The sequence below is a fragment of the Globicephala melas genome, chromosome 20, assembly GCF_963455315.2.
Source record: "Globicephala melas chromosome 20, mGloMel1.2, whole genome shotgun sequence".
Taxonomy (NCBI): domain Eukaryota; kingdom Metazoa; phylum Chordata; class Mammalia; order Artiodactyla; family Delphinidae; genus Globicephala; species Globicephala melas.
In genome coordinates this window covers 43,374,691-43,393,569 of record NC_083333.1, presented here as the reverse complement: position 1 = coordinate 43,393,569, position 18,879 = coordinate 43,374,691, and the positions used below count along the sequence as shown (strand labels likewise).

Sequence of the window (18,879 nt, the reverse complement as noted above, 5' to 3'; positions counted from 1 at the left end):
GTGTTTTCCCTCTGCTAGAATTTATTTTTTTTATTTTTATTTATTTTAATTTTTGGCTGCATTGCTGCACGTGGGCTTTCTCTAGTTGCGGTGCGCGGGCTTCTCATTGTTGCGGAGCTCTTGTTGCGGAGCACAGGCTGTAGGTGTGCAGGCTCAGTAGTTGTGGCACGCAGCTTCAGTAGTTGTGGCGCACAGGCTTAGTTGCTCCGTGGCAAGAGGGGTCTTCCTGGACCAGGGCTCGAAACCATGTCCCCTGCATTGGCAGGCGGATTCCTAACCACTGCACCACCAGGGAAGTCCCCTCTGCTAGAATTTGATTGAAATACAAATACCACTACCAGGCCAGCATTCAGCTTATTAAAGGAAGGAGTCTTGGCTTCCTTCACCTTGCCTTTTAGCAATAGATAGAGACATCCTGGTGTTCTGATATGTGGTAAGAAGTTTGATATAGGAGCTTAAGGTCCTCAGACAACTGTCAGTCTCTGATCTGCACATCACCTTGGTTTGACTGTCCAGCAATGAGGTTTTCTCCAAAAGTTGCTGCTTTCCTAGCCGATGTGTTCAGGGTTGCTTATCTTTCGTATGGATGACTTTTAATTGACTTTGGCCTTGGGCACTTCCCGATGAGTAAATTGATGAATATTGAAAGCAAATGAAATGTGAAATAAAATCATCCTGCTGGGATGAAAAGCATAGTTGGCCCTGCTCTATGGGGCAAGTAGAGTAAGGAGTCGGTTTCTAAGGCTTTTTTTTTGCTTAGGCCAGTTAGGTGGCAGAACTCTGAGGCAAGGCTGAAACGTTAGGTTTACAATATAATGCTGACTGGTTTTTGTTGATACTAAATAGCTTGTGTTAATTCACCAGCAGGTCTGAGTCTGCATTCTGACCTTACTGGTTTGCATGTGATTTACCAAAGTACTACTTGTGATAGTACCAAAGCCATTGTTTACCCCACATGGATTTTAAAATCCTAGTTGACTTTGACCAATCCTGCCCTGTTTACTGTTTGCATAGTCACAGGTCAGGCTGGGCTACTTTGGGGCCTGGCTCTGGGACATGGGCCCACAGTTTCAGTTACTGCTTCAGCCCCTAGCTGAAGACTGGAAGGCTTATTAAGACAACTGAATTAGCCTCATTAAATCTGTGTTTAAAACAAAAGGCAGAGCCCCAACTCTTGGTCTTTTCTCCACCTCTCCCCAAGTGAACTAGGTTTTGCTTCCTTGGTTGAAACAGCATTTGGAATTAAGTAACAAATACTGTACAACCTATTCCATTCTGCAGTTAGACTGGAAAAGAACCAGCTTTAAGACTTTTATTGATATTTCTGCACACTCAAAAAGGAAGACAAGGATTTCTATCCAACTGATTTTGAAAACACACTTCTTCACAAAGGCCCATATTCTCACTCCACTGGAGACAACTTGTACACTAGATTCTGATTCTCAACTAATTCAGGCAGACATGAACTTTCAAAGAAATCCTAGACAGAAAAAGGACCAGAACTCAAATCACGCGTTAAGTTTCACACGTATCCCCAGAGTCCCCACATGCTCACTCTCTTACTCTATAAAGTTCAGAACTAGACGGAGGCTGACTGACCTCTGTGGGAGAAGTAAAAGTGAAAGAGGTTCTTGGTGCACTGACAAAATGACCAGTTGAAGGTCTATGGTTCCCTCTCACTTCCCAGATGGATCAGGCATAGAAAAACAAGGCTTAACCACTCATAATAATCAAACACATGGATTTTGCTAGAGAATGTCTACACTTGGTTGGGAAAATGACTTCCAGAGAGGCAGACACCAACCTGGTACCCATTTTTGTACATGGATAGTATCAAGGAAATGGGCTCTTGCTGGTAGTGCCCTAAAACTGTATATTTAGTCTGAGTTTCTGAAGCTGTTGCCCTAGGTCAGTCCCTACTGGATGAGGTAGAACTATGGTGGTAGGGATGTTCTTTTTTTCTGCAAGGCACTTGTTTTCCAGCTATGTGCCAAACAGATCTGAAGAGCAGCAAGGTCTGGTGTAGCTGTGGGTGGTCAAAGCAGGGATGAAGGCAGCCTGAGGAAGGCAGGACTCCATGGAAAGTACCTCCTCATTCACTGGCTGTTTTTAATTGCTGTTCAGCTTTCCCTAGGAAGGGCAAGGAGCCAGCCGTGGAGGCCAGGTCTTGATGACACTGAGCATGTCTCTAGATCTCTACTTTCCCTCAGTTCTATATTTTTTCTATTTTTGTTGATTCTGAAATAGCCCTGGCTTCACTGGTGAGATCGTATGTGGGGCAGAGATTGAAACAGTGGATCTGGGACTTCCTTGGCGGTCCAGTGGTTAGGACTCTGTGCTTCCACTGTAGGGGGCACGGGTTCAATCCCTGGTCAGGGAACTAAGATCCCACAGGCCATGTGGTGCAGCCTTAAAAAAAAAAACCACAATGGGGCTTCCCTGGTGGCGCAGTGCTTGGGAGTCCGCCTGCTGATGCACGGGACGTGGGTTCGTGCCCCACGGTCCGGAAGATCCCACATGCCGCGAAGCGGCTGGGCCCGTGAGCCATGGCCGCTGGGCCTGCACGTCTGGAGCCTGTGCTTCGCAACGGGAGAGGCCGCAACAGTGAGAGGCCCGCGTACCGCAAAAAAAACCCAAACACAATGGATCTATTTCCGTCGCCTTACATGATTTAAAATGTGTGGGAAAATCAGTTTGAATGATGCCTAGGACTAAAGTCAAGACAAAGCAAGCCTTCGACCCCTACCCAAGCACGTCACCCAGAAGTTTGGTCCTGAGGTCTGCTCATCTCCCTGCGAAATCTAGGACCTCGTCTCACTTCCTGTCTCAGGTGTAGCAGCCTTCACAGTCCTTACTTGAGGTCTCGTATCTTCTTCCTGCCAGAAAAAGCCTTGAAGCTGGAACACCCACTCCACCTGCCAACAGCAAAAAGAGGTCAGCCCCACAGCAGTGCTGACCAACTTGGCCCAAAGCCCCAGCTAATCAGCAAGCTCCCAGACACAACTGTACATTTCTCCATAAGGGGACATGGGGGAAGGGGGTGACCAAAACACACTTTCTCAGACCAGAGGCAACACTAGCAAAGGGGAAGGTGAGAGGACTTTTTCTTAAAATCTTTAAAATCTGTTTGAAAAGTTGCAAAACAAGATAAAAGTTATAGCCTAATTGTGTACTAAACAAAAATATACACATTTCTAGAAAGTATACAAAAACATTACTCTGAATTTTACTTGTCACAGTTTTCTGTATATAACTTGTATTTTTTATCAGCATAAATTAGTTTTTCTGACTTAATTTTTAGGCTTTTTTTTTTTTAAGAATCTTCGTTTTATTTGGCTTACAGTCATAAGTTAATTACTAATTAGGAAAGAGCTCGTTTGATAGGACCAACCCGTTCCAACTAGATGGGGGGCAAAAGACATTGTAAATTGAAACAAAAAAGAACTCAGTGTTATTCCCAGAATTCTATTCACCCCATAGGATAAACTCTAGTAGCATCATTAAAGGACTGGGCTAAGCCAGGCCATACAGTGGTACATGGGGAGTTCAAGATCACAGGTTTCATGAGGAGGATCACAGCTTCCAGTCCTAAACTTCATCTGGTAATCTCACAGAGACTGCCAGGTGGGCATTCATTACTTAGACATTTGTTAAGTACCTACCCCTAGATGCGCATGTGGCTGTTCCAGCAACCATCCAGTACCTTAAAGCATTCAACTCTTTACAGGCTTTTTGTATTATTTTGAGGGAGAACAGATTCTGGTCACCTCAGCTGGAGAGCTTTCAAATGCCTTAAACCCTGGGGTCTAGCTTTCTGTTCTCTGGTTCCGTGGCCCTGCTATTATAGTGAAGTGCTTGGCGTGTGCTGGTCCTGTAGATCTCTTGGGTTTCTGCCATCACCGTCATCACTGTGACTACGCTCCAAAGCTCTTGCACCCCCTTGGTAGGTGGGGCCACCAGAGAAATAACAGCACAATCAATATTAAAAATGCAGTTTGCCACAGGAAGACAGGTAAGGAGCTGGGCCAGGTGACAACACCCACCTAGCCTAGCCCTACGAGAAAGGCCAAAAAGGATTCTGAATCCTTCGTCTAAAAGGATTCAGCTGGCAAACCCTACAGAAAGGTACATAACCCCTGTCTGGAAGCTTTAATACAGTATTTAAGACTCTTGTCTTTCTAAATTCTTCATTGTCAACCTCCTCTGCTCTCCACCCACTTTCCCCTAAGAGCTCTGCCTTAGCCACACAATGGCCAGTCCTCTCCTCATGGGCCCTGTTTCCTTTACTCTCAATTTAAACTCAAAATAGGGAAAAATTGCACTTGAGAATAAATCATCCATTTTATTTTATTTTATTTTGTCATGTGCTCACAGCATCTCTCTCTCCTCTCCCTGGCAGGTCACAGAGATAAATTAAAAATAAAATCTACAAGGAAAATAATTTATAAAAGCACTTCCCAGGCTCGTGCCTTCTATCCCTACTGCTCAGTTAGAATGCCTCCCCACCTAAGCAGGGAGGAGAATCAGTGCTTCCCCCCTTCAACTCATTCCTGCTAGCCTGGGGCAGACAATGCTCCAGACCCAGGCCGAGGTGGGGACAGCAGTGGCAACAGTTAGAGACACTGTGGTCCTGGAACCACCTGGCCACCTTGGCGCTCCCCTCTCTGCCTCCCCCAGGCGGTCCTCCAGGAGCCCTTGCTAAACTGGGGGTGTGGAGAAGCTGCCTGTGGCCAAGAGCCTGAGGGAGGGGTACCCTCAGCCCCTGTTACATGCATTTCTCAGTCTCCTAGAAAGAAACCCAAAAAAGAAAGACAGAGACCTCGGGACAGAGGAGAAAAATCCCAAGTGTTCACACGGTTACACGGAGTCTTTATGGCAAAGAGAACATTTAGCAGCTTTGAATATTGGTATCTCCTTTTTACTCAACACAAGCATTCTAGACCCTATAAGTGAAACAGGGCTCAAGCCCTAAAAAAATCAAAGCGCAAGAAACTCTAAGAGGACTAGTTTTTGTTGTTGCTGCTGGGTTTTGTAGTTTTTTGTCTTTCCAGTGACAAAGCCCAGTTGTTGGTAGGGGAGGCCTGAGGGAAGAGTCACTCCCCAGTGTTGTGCTGAATACTGCCTGGCTTCTCCACATCATCCCCCTGCCTCAGAGCAGCTCCCAGGAGGCTGCAGGCCCAGCCCTGTGGGCACTGCCAGCACCCCAGCTCCAGAAGAGCTCCAGGCAGCTGGTGAGGGGCGGGGGCACACGGGTGGGAAGAGAACAGCATTCGCATGCAGGCTCTGATGGAGACGTGGGAGCCTCAGCTCAGGGGTGACTGGGCACAGAGGAAGAGGTATGGCAGGGCAGTGAGTGACATGCTTGGTGTTGGGGCTGCTGCAGCATGAGGCCTCACGACCCCTGCCTGTTGACTCTACCCTTTGATCCTAACCCTCCAAGCCAGTGTCGGGTCCCAGGGGCTCCCCTCTGATGGAAACCTCACAGGAGATATTATCCGAGAGCTCCCCGTCAGGGATGCCAAAGTGCAGGAGCAGGAAGAGTTCACAGGCCCCTCTCAGAACCGACTCCGTGTTCCACCCCTCCCCTAGGCTGAAGTGGGGTTTACTCACACCAGTAATCTAGTCCCCTCTAAAACCTGCTGCCTGGAATCCTGGCCAGAGCCAACTTAACCTGCCCTCTGATTTTCTTCCCGCTTTGATTTTTCTGGGTTTTCTGTTTTCCTTCCTTCCTTCCTTCCTTCCTTCCAGGAATGAGACTTTCTACTACTTTCCTCTCCTCTCACAAGTCCCTTACTTTCCCTTTTTCGGCCTCCAGCAATGCCAGCACCACCCTTCCCTCAAAGGAAAAGGGTAGGGGTGAGGACCCTGTCCACCCAAACGGTCTGGCCACTTCCACCCCCCTCAGTGGGGGAAGCTGAGCCAGACAGCGCCTGCGCCTGCCTCTTCCTGTCCACTGACCCGCAGTCATCCCATCTGAGATCTATTGGATAAGAAGGCATTAAAGTCCCCGCTGTAGGTCCAGGTCCAGGCCCAGCCCTTCTCCAGTTTCCATCTCGGTGAGCGTCAACCCCCTTCCTCCCCAGGCTCACTTTCTCCGGTCCTTCGGCTTCCTCTCCTGCCGCCGGGCCTGCTGGTCAGCCAAGGTGCGGGGAATGAGGAGGACGCTGCCATCCCCGGCATACTGCAGCGCATACTGACTGGGCGAGTAGGGCCGCCCGTTCTCATCCCGCAGCCGCCCAAACACTTCCTGGTACAAGCTCTGGACCTTCTGCTTCATCTGCCGCAGGGACCGGAGGAACTCAACCTTCTCCCGCAGCAGCCGGGCTTTATCGCGCTGCAGGTCCTCCACATCCCGCTCCAGGTTCAGGATGGTGTCCAGCTTGCGCTTGCGGCAGTTCTGCGCCGCCATCTTGTTCTTGCCACGGCGCCGGATGTCACGGATGAGGCTCAGCTGGGCTTCACTCAGCTGGTACTTGGACAGCAGCTCGTTGAACTCCTCCACAGGCAGGTTGATGATCTTGTCGTTGGTGAAGGGGATCTTCATGGCTCGGGCTCGATGCTCATCCCGGCTCATCTGTTTGTCCAGGAAGTCGGTCTGCTTCTCCTTGCTGCCCTTCTTGAGGGTGCTGGGTGGTGGCAGGTCAGCAGAGTCGAGGGCACTGGGTGCCATGTTGTATGTGTGGTTGTGGCCCACATGCTCCAAATAGGGCAGGCAGGAGAGCTGAGCTGGGTCCTGGTAGCTCATGCGGCAGAACTTGGAATACTCGGGCTGGTAGCCCACAGCGCCCTCAGCCTCTTCCAGATCCAAGGTCTCAGAGTCAGAACTGTAGCCAACTGCACCTTCCTCAGAAAAGGAGGAAGAGGCTGAGGAAGAAGTAGAGGAAGAGGAAGAGGAAGAAGAGGAGGAGGAGGACGAGGAGGAGGAAGAACTACCTTCAGAGCTGCTCAGGGAGGAAGGGCTATGGCTGGAGTCCAAGGAGAGGCCTGAGTCAGAGTCAAATTCCTCTTCGAGCTGGGAGGCCTGCACGGGGTTAAAGCCTTCTTCAATGGCCAGGTCCATCAGGCTGATCTCATCTAGCATGGCTTCATCTAACAGACCCCCGAGTGGGTCAGGCAGCTCAGGGCCTGCTGTGTCATTGGCTGTGCCATTCAGCTGGGGTGGAAAGAAGAGCCCTGCCAGGTTGGTGGAACCAAAGGTGGAGTTGAGGCTGGTGGAATTGCTGGGGACCAGCGGGAGCAGCGTGGAGCTGCCGGCCACAGGCAGGCTCTCCACCTCCGGGCTGAAGAGTGAGAAGTCCTGGCTGCAGCCCCCCAGGGACGCCTGATGCAGGCTGACATTCTGATTGATGGGAGTGTTGGGGGCAAGGCTGTAGTTGGTGCTCAGTGGGTCTCCTGGAGGGGCATCGTACAGGATTTCACTTGTTGATGTGTTCACTTCCATGGCCTGGGAGGGGAGAAGAGCATCACCGTTCACTTAGCGCAGACTCCATCCCCAGGTGTGGCTGGGGGCTCACGATAGCAGGCACCCAACATAGGCACAGCTGCATGGGTGTAAAGGCAAGAGACAGGAAACCACAGCCCACAGCATCAGCTCCTGGCCCCGCTTGATCCATCATGCCTGGCAGAGATGGGTTCCTCCCTGTGGACTCCACCCCAAGGCAGGACTGATCAGCTCCAGGTCATGTTTGGCCCAGACTCCCCCATCATGGAGGAGAGGAAAAAAGCACCTAACACTGCAGAATCAGCACAGTGAAAAGTACACCCAGCCTTGGAGTAAGAAAGCCTAGCTGCACCATTTGCTGTAAGACCAGGAGCATTTCACTCAGTCTCTCTTTGAGATTCAGTGTCCTCACGTTTAAAATAATAAAGGGCTGACTAGATGATCCCGAGGGCCAAGTGAAATACAATGGCTGTAAAGCACTACAATAATGTCAGCTTTTATTAATGCTAAACCTAGGAAACACCCAGCCCAGTGATTATCTGCCTGAAGGGAAAGAAGGAGGCGCTCCTAGGAGGCAGGCCTGCGTTAGAAGCCTCAGCCCCGGGGCTTTAACCCAAACCCCAATCCTGACTCCACCACCTACTGACACGTGGACAGTTACCTCTCAGTGTCCCCACTTTCCTATGGATCAGAAAGGTGTTACTCTCTCTTCTCCCAGAAGTGGAAAAGCAACTGAGTATGAAGACACCCCACACAAAGTCCGAGAGGTTTGTGCCTGGTTCTGATAATCCTACCTGCATTTCCATGATGGACATGAGATCTTGCCACTGCTGTTCCAAATCAAATGGAGACTCTGTCCCCGTCAGGAGAGGAGACAAAAGATTGTTTTGAAGACCTGGGGGCTCACTCTCACTAGGCACTGCTTCTGTTATGCTGGAAATGTCTGCTGGAAACTAGGGCAAAACACAGAGGGTTTAACAGGGGAGGAGGAAAGACCACCTTCTGCTTTCCTCCCCGAGACTACCACCTGAGGTTCTGTTTCTTCCTTCCTCTGAATTCACCCCCAGCAGCCAGGACAAGGCCAACACCAAAAGCCGGCCCCTCAGGCAGCCACAGAGAGACACACTGTGTGCAGGCTGCCCTGCTGACTCAGTGGGCTCTCCCTGGAGTCCTGCTCACCTCAGCATTCTCCCCAAAGGGGCAGGTGGCCTCCAGCAGCCTAAGGCACTCTTCCAGGGACAGGGCTGTCTGGTCCTCCCCACCAGGCACCTGTGGCAACAGCAACTGTTAAGTCTGACTGACCCGGGCCTTGGCTGCCTGTGGGCCGAAGCCCCTTCCCCAGCCTTTCCAAGGGGAAGCTTGAAGGAGGCCCTGCATGGTTGCAGGCCTACACTCGCCCTCCGTTCCCAGGCTGTCGGCTGGCCCTGAGTCCCAAACTCCAGGGGAGAAGAGAGTGGGGGGTTCTGACGCAAGCAGAAAGCCGCTAGATGCTCTGCCTCCCATGTGCTGTTCGTTACCAAGGCGCGGCCCCTCCGCTGCTGCTGCTCTTCTACTCCCGCTTCCTCAGCCACCACTGTGACTTAGAGACCCCAACCCAAGATATACATTCAGGCCCATCCCACAGACACAACCTGCCTTCTCTAAAGAGAAGTTTCTAGAAGTGGGCAGAGGCAGGAGTACCTGTGCAGGGAAGCTCTCCCCAGTCTCTCCATCCACTAGCAAGTTTCGTGCCAGAGCTTCTGCACCCTCGCCTGGCCAGGTGTCCTCCTGCTCTGCTCCATCTTGCAGCTCCTTATCCACATCCTGCTCCTTCTGGCGATGACTGTAGTCAAAAATCTCACGCCCAGCCCCCAGGTCAATATCCTGTCGCCAAAGGATGTCAATCAGATCTATGTCCTGAAAGACAGAGCGCATCATGACTTTAGCTCTGGGGTCCAGGGGCCCCTCCCTGTCCTGCCCCTCAGAGGTTTCTGCTAGCATCACCCCAACTACTCCCGGGTGGGGCCCCTCCCAATCTACACCTGCCAGACTCTACCCCCTGTCCCCTCCGTACCAGCACGGCTTCATTCATCCATTTCCAGACACCAGCCTCCAAAAAAAAAAAAAAAAAAGAGCTAGCGAAAACCACTAGCACAACCATCACCATACCGGTCTGCGGGCTTAGGATCTGGACCAGAGGCACAGCCAGGCCAAAAGGCAGGGCCATCTTACCACTACTTAAGAAGAAAGGGGGAAGGAGGAGACACTTCCCATTTCGGGAATGGGAATCCCTTAAAACTTGGTTTGTAGAAAGCTGGCCATGGCAAGCAAGAGTGAACTGTCAAGCAAAATTGCTTCGCAGTGGCCAGACTTGCATCAGCCTGTGGTGCCATTTCATTTGCATAAAGGGGTGGGGTGGACTGGAGAGGAAAATCCCTGCATTTGCAACCACCTGATGCAACCAATGACAACGACAGGCTATCCAGCCCTTCCTACAGCCGTTCCCCCTTCCCTGGATGAGGCAGGAGTAAGGCTGAACACCCACAATTCTCAGTCCAGGCTCACCTCAAGATCCATCCCTGCCAGAACAGAATGCCCACTCTCAGCTGATCCCAGCAAGCTGCCTCAATCCCCGGAGAGCCTCAGGCAGTCAGATGATCCTCACTGGACACCCCACCCCTGCCAAGGCCAGCCCCACGGTGTCCCCACAAACCAGTGCTCTCACTCCCTTACCACACCCCAGGACTCACTGACTCCCATCAGGCAACCCACTCAAGGACATAGCCCCCATCACTGCCCAGCCACAACTGCCGCCCCGGGCACCAAAATGCCTCCCTCTCACTCTACGCTGGCGGCTCCTGATTAGTTCCGGCTCCACCTGCTACCCCCAATGCCACCAGCGTACAACCCCAATAAATATGAGGCGTTCGGGTTTCCTGTACATGCCACCCCCTGCAGTTAAAGAAACCCTAAACTGTTGCCTTCCAGTCAGAGATTAAAAGGCAGACACTTTCCAGAAAGCAGTATCCTTAGATTAGACCCACCTCCCTAGATCTGACCAGGTATCCCTCTCCCACAGTAAGCCTCCCTGATCCTAAGACCTCCCAGGTGTACCTCTCCCTGCAGTCTCCCCACATATACCAACCTGAACAGAAGCCCTGGACCCAGGAGCAGAGGGGGGCTGGGCCACCCGGTGACCAGCCACCAAAGAGTTAAGGGGCCGGCTCCCTTTGGCATGGCCCCCACCACTGTGAGAGCTGCGGTCCAGGCGGGTCATGGTGTGCGAGATGAGCCCCAGGGCAGCTGGTGCTGGGCAGCCGGACAGGGGGCTCCAAGGAGCTCTTGGCTCGCAGGGAGCACACCAGGCTGGAAGGGTGGCCCCTTGCTAGCTCCGAGGGGCCCAAGGAGGGTGCCCCGCCCGTGCTGCTGCCTGGGCGGCCCAGCCCAGCCCCCTTCCTCCATCCTGGAGCAGCCCCCTCCCACCTCACAACCCCAGTTCCACTCAGGCGCCCGGCAGCCCCCACCCTGAGCTCACCGCAGAGGCTGCAGTGAGATGGGACTCCCACCCCATGCTCCGTGCTCAAGCTGCAGAGGAAAGCAAGCTCCCTCCTGGGCCTATCCTCCCGCTCCTCCCTCTCTCCCCCTCCCCACGCCCCCCAAACTTGTTACCTAGGCTGCAGCAAGGAGCCAATCCCCTCCCCCTCCCACCCCGCAGGTCACTGCTGAGGCTGCGGAGAGCCAATCCCCTCCCCCAGGTCAGCAGCTGGGCTGCGGAAAGAGCCAATCCCCTCCCACTGTCGTTACCTAGGCTGCGACGAGAGCCAATCTCCTCCCCCAAGTCTCCGCTGGAGATGCGGAAGGAGCCAATCCCCTCCCACCGCCTGTTACCTAGCTGCAGCCGGGAGCCAATCTCTGCACCAGGGCAGCTGGAGAAGCTGCCGCAAGGAACCAGCCCATCGCCGGCCGCCTCCGTCTCCTCAAGGAGACGCACCCAGGGGCGGGCAGCCCCACCCAGCCCAGTCAGCCAGCCGGGGTGGCGCAGTGAGAGCGCCCTGGGGGGAAGGGGTGCCACTCTACCTCCTGTCGCATCCTGCTTACCCAGCCCACTCAGGACTGGGACTCAGGACTGGGCAGACACTCCTCCCACAGCTTCTTCGGGAATCTAAGTTCTTCCCTGGAAGTGTAAGGAGTTTTCCCGTTCCTCAGGAGAGCTGTGGCCAGTCGTCCTCAAACCCAAGGCTCAAAAAGCTAGCCTGAGCAGGAACCCAGTGCACCCAGATCCACTGGGAACCAGGGGCTTTGTCACCCTACAACAAGCTAGACAAGAGGAAGGGGGAAATCCATCTGCACAAATGCAGGGATGTCACAGTGCCGGCCAGGCCTAGCCCCAGGCAAGAGGAGGGAGACAGGAGCCTGAACGCCAGCACTGAAGGAGACAGGTGCTCCGCAACGTCCTGGACACAAACATGTCCCCCCTGCCCCCCACTTTCTTTTTACCCCAGGCTTTGTTCAAGAGCCATCTCTGCCTGAGCCCCGGCTTACATCTCTAAAGCAGGAAGAATGCCCCTGACAGAATCAGGGTCACAATTCTGGCTCCCATCCTCACTGCTGCTCCCCTTGAGCCTAAGGTCAGGTCAGGGACAGTATGTTCTCCTTGGTCGCAGAGTGCTCCTCCTCGCCTGCAAAGAGCTGTACACAGGCCACCCCCCTCTCTGGGCAGAGTGCCAACCTCGAGGGGAATCCTATCCCTGACAAGGGCCTGGGCTATAGCTGTCCATCGAACAGGCCTGGCAGCAGGGGAGTGCTGCCACCCAGGGATAATACCAGCTCCAGCAGTGCCTGTCACATGCTCTGGACCTGGGTATTTTTATCCCTGAGTTGCTGAGGAAATAATGTTCTAGACACACAAAAATCCTCCCTTCCCCCATACCCAGCCTGGGCCCCTAACGCTAACCCACCCCCAATCTCCAAAGGGAGCAGTGAAAGCCTGGGGTCAGGGAAAGCACAAACTTCACGAAGATCAAGAAATGGAGGCAAGCAGGGTCAAAGTCCCATCCCATTCCACCCCAACCCAGCCAATTACATTAAAAACATCCCATCCCACCCCATCCCAGGAGAGATCCCTGCAGGAAGAGGAATGAAGCTATGCCTGCTGGGTTACCAGCAGCAGGGTTCCCAAGCCCAATTACATCTACCCCTTGAGGAGCTACCGTGGGTGGGATGATGGAAGAGTAGGCTGGGAGGCATACTTCTTCAGACCACTGTGCCAAGACTGGAGTCCAGTTGAAGGTAAATAACAGAGGAAGCAGAAGAGAGGTGGCACTGTAAGAATCTCAGAAAAGAGGCACTGCAAGGCAAGGAGTGCTCACGACTCCCATATGCAGGTAATTCTAGTCTCTCTCAAAGTAGAGCCAATGTGAGCCAGCTAAGCACAGAGCAACCCTGGCACTACTGACATTTGGGCCCAGATCAACCTGTTATTTAGGGGCTGTCCTATGCTTTTTAGGAAGTTCGGCAGCATCCCATGCCTCTCTCCACTAGATGCCAATAACACCTTCTCCAGTTGTGACAACGAAAGCTGTCTCTAGACACTGCCACATGTTCCCTGATGGACAAAATCATCCCCAGTTGAGGACCACTGGCCCAGAGAAAGCCACATGATTTGACAGTCACTAACATTCAGAGAACCGAGCTTAGAACAGGCTTCAACGCGGGATGGTAGGCAAAACCTGGTCTGACTGGTATGCAGAAAGAGCCAAGTTCTACAGCATCTGTAAAACTTTTAACATACCTCCACACTCCCTCTTCCCAAACACTCCCCCCATGCACCCCCGCCTCAAGACTCAGCTCTGGAAAACCCAGCCCAGTGCAATCCAGCCTCCTCCTTCCCTAATGGCCAGCGACTGAACTGGATCTTTTCCCAAGCTCCGTAAGACTGAGTGGCAAGACAGGTCCAAACGCAGAGCTCAAAGCAGTCTTATCACATTGGTGGGGGAGGGGCAGCAGAAACCATTTAACATGGTTAGAGGCGACTGCATCACCTTCTGCCCACAACAGTGTGTCAGCCACTCGTCAGTTCAGACCTCTGACAGCTCAAAGCAAGCTGCCTTCAGCAGCAGAATGCAGTTTCTCTTCTAGTTCCCATCCATCCCTCCCGTCCCTACTCGCTGCAGTGGGCCTTTAGCAAAGAATGGGAGCCTTGGCCCTCTCCTGGCCAAGAATAACTATCTAAATCTACCCCTTGGCTCAGACCCAGGAGAGGAGACTTATCAGGACCTTACCACCACAACAGGCCTGACCACAAAGGAGGAGAACTTCAGAATACGTAGGTGTGTTTTGATGTGGGGGGAGGTACAAGGCAACAGTCCACAAAATATTTGTGTCTTAGCAACGAACATACACCGCATCAAAGCCCATCATAACATGACTCCCTCCCCCACCCCAGGCCTCCAGGAGTCATGTTGAAATCCAAGCAGTAAACACACAGGCATGTTCTAAGGACCTCCCACTGCCCTGACAGTTCATTTAGAGGTGGGTCAATGGTTCAACACAAGGAAATGCTCCCAACTCCCAATCTTAGTCAGACAATCTAGCCCACTCCTATCCCAGAACAATGCCTGAGACCCCCCGGAACCTCTCTGGTTCTTTGCAGGGCTTACTACTATTACTACACTCCTTCAGGACCACCCTTCAGCCCACCCCCGCAACCCCAGACCCTTCCCACCCTCCCCTCCACGTCGCCACTAACCTCTTTGGTTAAGTCTCCACTGACTGGAGGGGCTACAGCCCCCAAATCCTCCAAATCTTCACTGAATCCCTGCTCCGTTTCGCTTTCTCGCACCCCGTTGTCTGGGCCTGTCACATCTTGGAGACCACTGGAACTCTCGAGGGCGAGGCCCGAGCTGGGCTGGCTGCCAGAGACAGACCCCTCCGGATCCCGGTGGACCAGCCAGGCGTTAACCTCAGTGGTTGGCACCTGGAACCTGTCCAGGGCCCTCACCTGACTGAGGAGCCGCCGGGCAGTGAAGTAATTGTCCAGGTCTATGCTCTTGGGGTGGATACCATAGCCATCCAAGGTATTCCTCAGGTTGTGGAACTGGGTCTGAGTATAGGCAGAACTGGGCCCCAGGATGATCTCCCGGAGCGGGGGGAGCTGCGAGGTCAGGTAAGTATCCACGTCCACCCGCACCCCGATCAAACTCAGCAGAATGGTGAACTGGAGGAGTCCTTCCGTTAAGTATTTCTTCAGAGAAAGCATTGCTGAAGGACCAGAATGTTTATGCTTTTTGGTTTTTAAATCTTCCAAAAGACAAATCAAGGCCACTGCTCTGCTGCTCCAGCCAGCAAGTTACCCTCCTCAGTGCCAAACCCTGTACCCCACCCTGGCAGAACACAGGGGCTGAGCTTCCTGACAGCCTCAGAGGAAAGCACACCCCTTGGAGCCAAGGCCACACTCCAGACCACATTCACTTTTCCCTTCTTGACACCTCACCTCTGAAAGTACAACTGTTTCCTAACCCAGTCCAGGCCCTCAGGGCCCACGTGACTTACTGTCTCCACAGTCCACATACAGTCACTTCCTCACTCACATTAGTTGTCCTCTCTGTAAATTTCACTGCAGGTTGTTCTCGGGAACAGCTGATGGATATTTTTTTTCCTTCTCTCTCCTAAGGTTTATTTCCTTTGGCTGGAGCTACAGGCCTTTTGTCTTGGGTCAGAGTGTCCCGCCTCCTCCACACTTACCAGGGGGGTTTCCAAAGAAACCTGAAATGGGAATCACAAAAGCAACAGGATAAGATTCCATAATTTTCATGCCATGACCAAGGCAGAGGTAGGAAACACATTAAAAGGCCACTTTTATTTTTTATTTAAAAAGAAATCAGTTATTATACTCCAAGAAAAACAAAACATGAAAACCTGTTACAGACAGAACAACTATGAGAGGAAGGTATTGCTCACAAGGGATCTCAGTTTCTGGATATTAATTCTGCAGCACCCTAAAAGGTGGCTCATTTTGGATAAGCAGATAATGCCCAGGGCATCCAAAATACTTTACACGTTGTCTGATTTACCAACCCTCCCCCCACCCCATACACACTACCCAGCTTCTATTTTTAGCGTGAGAAGTCCATTTCCTATCTTAAAAGAAAGTTTGTTTCTCCTCTCTCAGTAGAAAACTGCCTACAATTCTTGTGCCTTCAAGTTCTAAAAGGGAGGGAGAGATTATTAATGGGTGAGAGTAAAAGGACAAGAAGACAACCACCACATCATAGAAAAGAATAACGCCTTTTGTTTTTCCAACTTTAAAATCTGATTTCCCTTTCCTATCACTCTCACATTTTAAAAAAATGGGGGTACTGACGAGATGGGGGGCCCTGAGGCAGGATTATTAGGTCCAGAATTTCAATAGGCAGGTTTTATTTTCATTCACGTGACCTTCTGATCCAAAGCAGAAGGATATGGCCAAGTCTTCAACCCAGATAGCCAAGTGGGGAGGGAGTAAAGCTGCCTTTCACTTTCTAGTCTCTACTTCTGAGCTTCCATTAACCTCATAAACCACGACATAGCTCTCTCCTGTTCACTGCTGTGACCCATCTACGAACTTCATCCTAAAGAGAAAGAGGGATATATATACATACACACACACACACGCCCTTATCTGGTTGGAGTAAACATAATTGCGACCCAGAATTCCTGCTTACACTTCCCTCCAATTCTCACGCAATTTACTACTAAAAACCTCCCAAGAGCCAATTAAGTTCGAGAAACCGGACAAGGTCCCTTAAAGATCGAGTAAGGCCAGGCCTGAGCCCGGTCCCACCCTGCCCCGGATACCCGAGTCCGGCTGGGACCAAGTCGCCATGCCGCTCCTGGCGCCTCGACTTCTAGCCTCTGGGCAGCAGCGAACAAGTGCTACTTTCCTGGCCTTGACCCACCCTGACGGCCAAACCCCACCCCGCCCTCCGCCCTTATGGCCCCACCCCGCTCCCAAGCCTGGGCCTAACACCACGCCTTCTCAGGCCCTCAGCCCTCCCCAGTCCAACCCACCCCGGAGATGCTTTCTCCACTGCCTCTCGGCCCCTCCCTGCCAGGCCCAGGGCCCGGCCCCGACGCGAACTCCGCTCGGCCGCCCGCTCCCGCCTCCTGCCCCTCAGCTCCACCCCGCCGCCCTTCACCCCGTAAGCCTCGGCCCCGCGGCGCTGCGCCCCTCCCGTTAGGGAAAGAAATGTGCTTGATACCCTCTGCTGATCTCGGCGTCCGCCGCTGCCGCCACAGCAGGCGCTCAGCCCGAGGCCAGGCCTTGCCGCCGCCACCGCCGGCCGGCCTAGAGCTCCCCAGCCTCCGCTTCCCTCCCCGCCCCCTCCTTCTACCTCACACGGAAGCCCGCCCTCCGCGTACTCCCCCGGGACACGTTTCTCCAATCAACGAGCGGAGACATTGGCCGTCGCCGGATGTCGCTTTGATTGACAGCAGAGAGAACCCAATGGCTGAGTGCGCCTCCTTCTCCCTTTACCGATTTCCCAAGACTGACACGGTCCACGGCCCAATGGGCATGTAGGCCCGCCCCACGGCATGGGCCCACCAATAAAGTGGGGCGAAGGCCCTATCGCCCGGCGTTCGGGACCCCTCAGCCGTGCGCCCGTCGCTCGCCGGCTGCAGGAGGTATTACAGGCTGGGCACGGAGTGAAGTTAATAGGCTGAGCGCTTCCAGTGCATTCTTTGGCGAGGGTATAAGGGCTTAAGGCTGGGAATGGGAGGTGGTATCGCCGCCGGAGTGCGGGGTCCCCCCCTTGAGGGTTCCCACGGTGACTTGCAAAAGTCCAGTAAGACCTGAGATGCTGAGGTGGGGCACAGAGCATGTGTTTCGCATGGTGGGGACGCTCGTGCCGCCATTTTGGGTGCTGGCAGCGGAAACCGCTCTCCTAGCTTCCGCTCCGTGCGGGCTGCGCGTTGGGCCCCTTGCCAGTCAGGGATCCTTACGCCGCCTGTCCCAGGCAAACCCTGCGGACGGCTTGCCACGACGGTGGTGGGACGTTGGGGTTATGAGGAATGTGACATAATTAGTTGTTTTTGTCATAATACAAACACTTTCTCCTCTGTACCAACCTCCCCACACACCCCCTCTGCCCAGCCTCCCACGCAGGTTAGTTTTGCTTTTCAGGAACTTTCCTCAGTTTCTAGTGTTCTCCAGTCTCTTCTAGCCGACATCTTTGTGATTTCCAAACATTGGTTTACCTCCAGCATCACCTTGGGAAGTTGTTGAACTTGCACATTTTGAGGCACCACACCAGAGGTTCTGATTCTTACCCTGGGGTGGCAGCCTGATAACCTTGCCCGTTTATTAAACAACTCGGGTAGTTTTCATACAGCTGGTGCAAAGACCACTTTTAGGCTGTCACTGAGTTGGCGGCGTTTGCAGTAAGTTGTTCCTAGCTGTGGGACAAAAAGAGGCATTGACTCAAATTCTTGACTCCCTGGAAGATCCTGCTAATCTAGTGGGCGAGCCATTGGTCCTTATACAACCAAGGACAAGGCCAACTGGTAATTTATTTGATGAGAACACCTAGTCCATCATGTGTTTGGAGAATTAGGCGGCTTAATTCTGGGTGGTTCACAGATTATAATGCACTTTCACCATGTAGGAGTATACTGCGTTGAATCCTCAGAAAACTAGTTACTCATTTCAAAGACAGATTAAGGGGACTTCCCTGGTGGTGCAGTGGTTAAGAATCCGCCTGCCAATGCAGGGAACATAGGTTTGAGCCCTGGTCGGGGAAGATCCCACATGCCACTACTGAGCCCGAGTGCCACAACTACTGAAGCCCGAGCCCCTCGAGCCCTTGCTCCGCAACAAGAGAAGCCACTGCAACGAGAAGCCTGTGCACAGCAACAAAGAGTAGCCCCCGTTCCCCACAACTAGAGAGAGCCGTTGCGCAGCCAAAAATAAATAATTAACCAAAAAAAAGATGGGTTCAGAGAGCACATGTTTTATTTATTCATTTTACTATTTGTCACCCAGAAAATGCTAAAATAGAAACCCCATGAGGACTAGAATTTTGTGCATTAACTGTTGAGTCTTCAAAACCTAGGACAGTGCCTGCAATGGCAAATACTTAATACTTGCCGGGAGTTCCCTGGTGGTCTAGTGGTTAGGATTCCAGACTTTCACTGCCATGGCCTGAGTTCAATCCCTGGTCAGGGAACTGAGATCCCACAAGCCCACAGTGTGGCCAAAAATAAATAAATAAATAAATAACATCTCGACTTTAAAAAATAAATAAGGAACTTCCCTGGTGCCACAGTGGTTAAGACTCTGCACTTCCCATGCGAGGGGCCTGGGTTCAATCCCTGGTCAGGGAACTAGATACCACATGCATGCTGCAGCTAAGAGTTCACATGCCACAACTAAGGAGCTGGCGAGCCACAGCTAAGGAGCCCGCCTGCCACAACTAAGACCT

At 52.6% G+C, this 18,879-nt stretch overlaps 1 protein-coding gene across 9 annotated transcripts; it reads right to left on the bottom strand.

Annotated features, from left to right (window-relative positions):
• Positions 1-4,329: 4,329 nt before the first annotated feature.
• NFE2L1 (NFE2 like bZIP transcription factor 1) lies at positions 4,330-16,785 on the bottom strand. Of its 9 annotated transcripts, none has more exons than XM_030840015.2 (6): positions 16,660-16,785; positions 14,169-15,184; positions 9,122-9,337; positions 8,621-8,710; positions 8,236-8,394; positions 4,330-7,444 (listed from the first exon to the last, which is right to left on the bottom strand). In XM_030840015.2, exons 2-6 carry the CDS (start codon positions 14,676-14,678, stop codon positions 6,086-6,088), a joined length of 2,334 nt encoding a protein of 777 aa, XP_030695875.1. In that variant the 5' UTR covers positions 14,679-15,184; positions 16,660-16,785; the 3' UTR covers positions 4,330-6,085. The 9 variants fall into 9 exon arrangements, with proteins under 9 accessions (XP_030695875.1, XP_030695877.1, XP_030695872.2 ...); XM_030840017.2 differs by having other exon boundaries at positions 9,122-9,304; XM_030840012.2 differs by lacking the exon at positions 16,660-16,785 and adding an exon at positions 16,256-16,352.
• Positions 16,786-18,879: the final 2,094 nt, after the last annotated feature.